Source organism: Etheostoma spectabile, chromosome 4, assembly GCF_008692095.1.
Source record: "Etheostoma spectabile isolate EspeVRDwgs_2016 chromosome 4, UIUC_Espe_1.0, whole genome shotgun sequence".
In the NCBI taxonomy this organism is placed as follows: Eukaryota; Metazoa; Chordata; class Actinopteri; order Perciformes; family Percidae; genus Etheostoma; species Etheostoma spectabile.
The window spans coordinates 36073200-36076661 of NC_045736.1; the positions used below are offsets into that span (position 1 = coordinate 36073200).

The 3462-nt window shown below is 39.6% G+C and overlaps 1 protein-coding gene across 1 annotated transcript in view; it reads left to right on the plus strand.

Moving 5' to 3' along the window:
* The first annotated feature begins 1052 nt into the window (after positions 1 to 1052).
* pdhb (pyruvate dehydrogenase E1 subunit beta) overlaps positions 1053 to 3462 on the plus strand; it is an 18695-nt gene continuing 16285 nt past the window's right edge. Inside the window, exons 1-4 of the mRNA XM_032513636.1 lie at positions 1053 to 1207; positions 1301 to 1360; positions 2461 to 2568; positions 3315 to 3377. Coding sequence (XP_032369527.1) covers positions 1169 to 1207; positions 1301 to 1360; positions 2461 to 2568; positions 3315 to 3377 — 270 coding nt within the window. The 5' untranslated portion in view covers positions 1053 to 1168. The remainder of the gene's footprint in view (positions 1208 to 1300; positions 1361 to 2460; positions 2569 to 3314; positions 3378 to 3462) is intronic.

Here is a 3462-nt window from a genome sequence, read left to right on the forward strand (position 1 = left end):
GAGAGATGCCAGTTCACCTCCTGGGCGTGGTGATAGGTGTAAACCGAGCCCTGGGTATCCTGCTCTGCCTCTGAGAAAATGATAGCTCAGATGGGCCGATCTGGAGGTCGTAAGGGGCAAGGTGACCTCCCTTTCTATGCTTTGCCCACCCAGAGCATTTGGCCCACCCATGAGAGAGAGACATCATGGCTTTCAAACAAGCAGAGTGGCAGTTGGTCCCTGGCCACACCCCCAGCCTCCACCTTTTTCAATTTTCCCTCTGGGGATCAAAATAAATAATTTTTCATCCACTACTGTTGTGCAAATATAGCACATTTATCCTAATAAGCAGCAAGTGGACACAAATCTCCAGTTTCTCCACTTTTACAAAAAAGAGGACACAACAGAATGGCACAATTAAAAAGGGAAGCCTTATCCGACCATTGTGTTGCATCATAAATACACTTAGGCGGGCGAAGGCTGAAGGGTACTGACGGCAGACCAATCAGATTTATTATTTATGAAGGTATTGCAAATGTTCAGGTTCTGGCAAGGTTGGAAAATAATTATTATACATGTCTATAAAACAAGCATTTATTTTACGAGAAATAAATGCATGCAAACCCATCCAAATTACAATTCAAACCCATGTCAAATTGCATTGACATCAAGGCCAATATGATCTTCTGTTTCAGATTTGAAATTGACCTCTTGTCTATGATAAAACTAAAATGGTTTCTCCCGCTCCATGATTTATTGTTTGCAAATGGATTTTCAGCAATGCAAACTGTCTAGACAGGGCCTTAACCTGGGTTGCATGAATTTGGGGTTGCATTGTAATAAAAAAAAACAATTACAAAAATCCATTTAGTATATTCAGTATTTTTATTTTGCCATTTTTTTCATTCTTTACATTTTATTTTTTATGTTTTCCTGGCAGAGTTGATCTTCCACAGGCTACATGCGGACAACGCAGTGCAGTCATAGACAGTTAAAGAAAGTGTACAGTGTCCTTGGATTTTTTTTCCCCACTCTCGACGTTTGTCACGCTTCCGTCTATGATCAACTGCTGTGATTGGCTTTTTGTTATGACAACTTCCGCCCCACTTGTAAACTGCAGCTCTGATTAGTTGAAACTTCTGACGTACGTAGGGTCCACGCCTTCTCTCCGGCAGAGGACAGATTAAACATGGCGGCGTCCGTGAGGTGCTTTCTCCGCTCAGGAAAGGTATTGAAATATCTTTATTAATATCTTTTGTGTAATGTTTTGTATTTGTAGATGATTAGTGTCCGTAATGGCGTCTTTCTGTCTTTTCTACAGAATGCCGTGTCGGCTCTGAGCCGGCGGGGATTTCACAAGAGTTCTCCGGCCGCTGTGCAGGTCAGTGTTAGCAGCGTAGCAGGCTAGCTTTAGCTAACACTCCAGCTGTTGTTGGGTTTTTATGTTTTTTAACTGCAGAGTTAATGACAAAGTACAGCTGATATTTGTAATTATCAGTAGTTACATGGTCGGGCTATAGTTCACCTGTCCTGGTCTAACGTTAAGTTCAACGGTTACTGCTGTCACTGAACCGAGGTGTCACATCCTGTCAAAGCTAATTTCCATCTCTCAATAACAACAAAAAAATCCATTAAACATGTAGAAATTAAACTTTACTGTCATTATAAAGAGACTTTCTCAAAATAATGACTTGGTACCTCAAAAGAATGAGCTTTCTCAAAATGTACGAAGGCATTATCTTTAGATACTAAGTCATTATTTTGAGAAATTCCCATCATAATGACTTTTCATCACATTAGCGAAAATGGGCTTTCATAGTTCTCTGGATGGTTGGAGCAACAGAAAACAGTAACACCAGAAATATGACAATTTACCTGTCAACTAGATAGATAAATAGATAGTTAAGTACTAATACATAAGAACTAGCAGGATGCCCTTTAATTAGGCGTGCATACAGTGTGCAGATGTGCATTGGGTTAGCAAAATGGAGGTTATCATAAATTATATGTACAAAAAGATATATATTTGGGGTTGGGGAATGCCTCATCATCAGGCAAATAAAATAATCTGAATAAGCCTGCCACACCCTGTCCTACTTACTCTAAACTATTATTTATTTACACTTTATACCTATATTAATGTATATACAATGTACAAAAATATTAAAAAGACAAGTATTGCGACAGTAGTAAAATATGCAAGTTAAGAAGTAGTTGTAAAACCTCTAACGAAGGAAGCTACATTCATTGGATTTCTGATTTAGTGTTTCTGTAGTCCTCCCAGACAGTTTTAAGGAAATCTGTATATAAAAATGTATAGTGCCCAACTGTAAAACATCAGAGTACAGACCTCTCTAACAGGATAGCTTGACATGTGAAAGACATGAGAATAAACGTTGTCCTCTGGGTGACAGTAGTGGTTCGGACTGACTGCAGCCAACGCTGTTGTTTTTTAATTTATTTATTTATTTTTCTCTCCAGATGATGGTCCGTGATGCCCTGAACCAGGCGATGGACGAGGAGCTGGAGAGGGATGAGCGGGTGTTCCTGTTGGGTGAGGAGGTGGCCCAGTACGACGGAGCCTACAAGGTGAGTAGACGCTCACTAGAACACAGCGGACAAGTTTCATAGAAGAGCAGTTTTGACGTATTTCTGCACATTGTCTTTTGCGAGATGCTAACTAGCCAGTGATTGGACCAGATAAAGGATAGAATAATATTGCTTGTTGTCATTTTGGTTGCACTTCCTCCTTCTCGAAACCTGATTCTATCACAGTTGCAAACTGAGTCAAATTGATGATTGGAGCACACAACCAAACATTTGAAAGATTAATACGAATAATAAATACAGAAACAAGATTATATATATATATATATATATATATATATATATAATATAGTATACATACATACATACATACATACATACATACATCATACACACACACACACACACACACACACACACACACACACACACACACACGCGCGCATACAAAGCTACACAGAAGCAGATTCAGGAGATAACATGGTGAAATAAAGATCAGGCTAACATGAGCTGTTGGTCATTTTAACATAAGACAGTTCAGCAGTTCAGCCTGTTATCTTAGTGCAGCCACATTTATTTTCGATCAATAATACCATTTGTTCTTCTCACCAAGTGTAAAGCGAAGATCAGCAAGGACAAGTCAGGCAGGGCAAGTAACATGAGCAGTCAGATTGGCACGCGCTTTATATTTTCCCCTAACAGAAGCGTACTATAAAATTAATTGAGAACAAGGAATGTTATATAGCTGGTTGCTTGGTTTAATTCTTACGGTGACTGTATGTGCGTAGGTGAGCAGGGGTCTGTGGAAGAAGTATGGAGACAAACGCATCATCGACACTCCGATCACAGAGGTGAGACTCTATACCATGTCACCCTTTACAAATGTTCTCTTTTGTACTCTAAACTGAATCGCCTCTCTCTCTCTCTCTCTCTCTC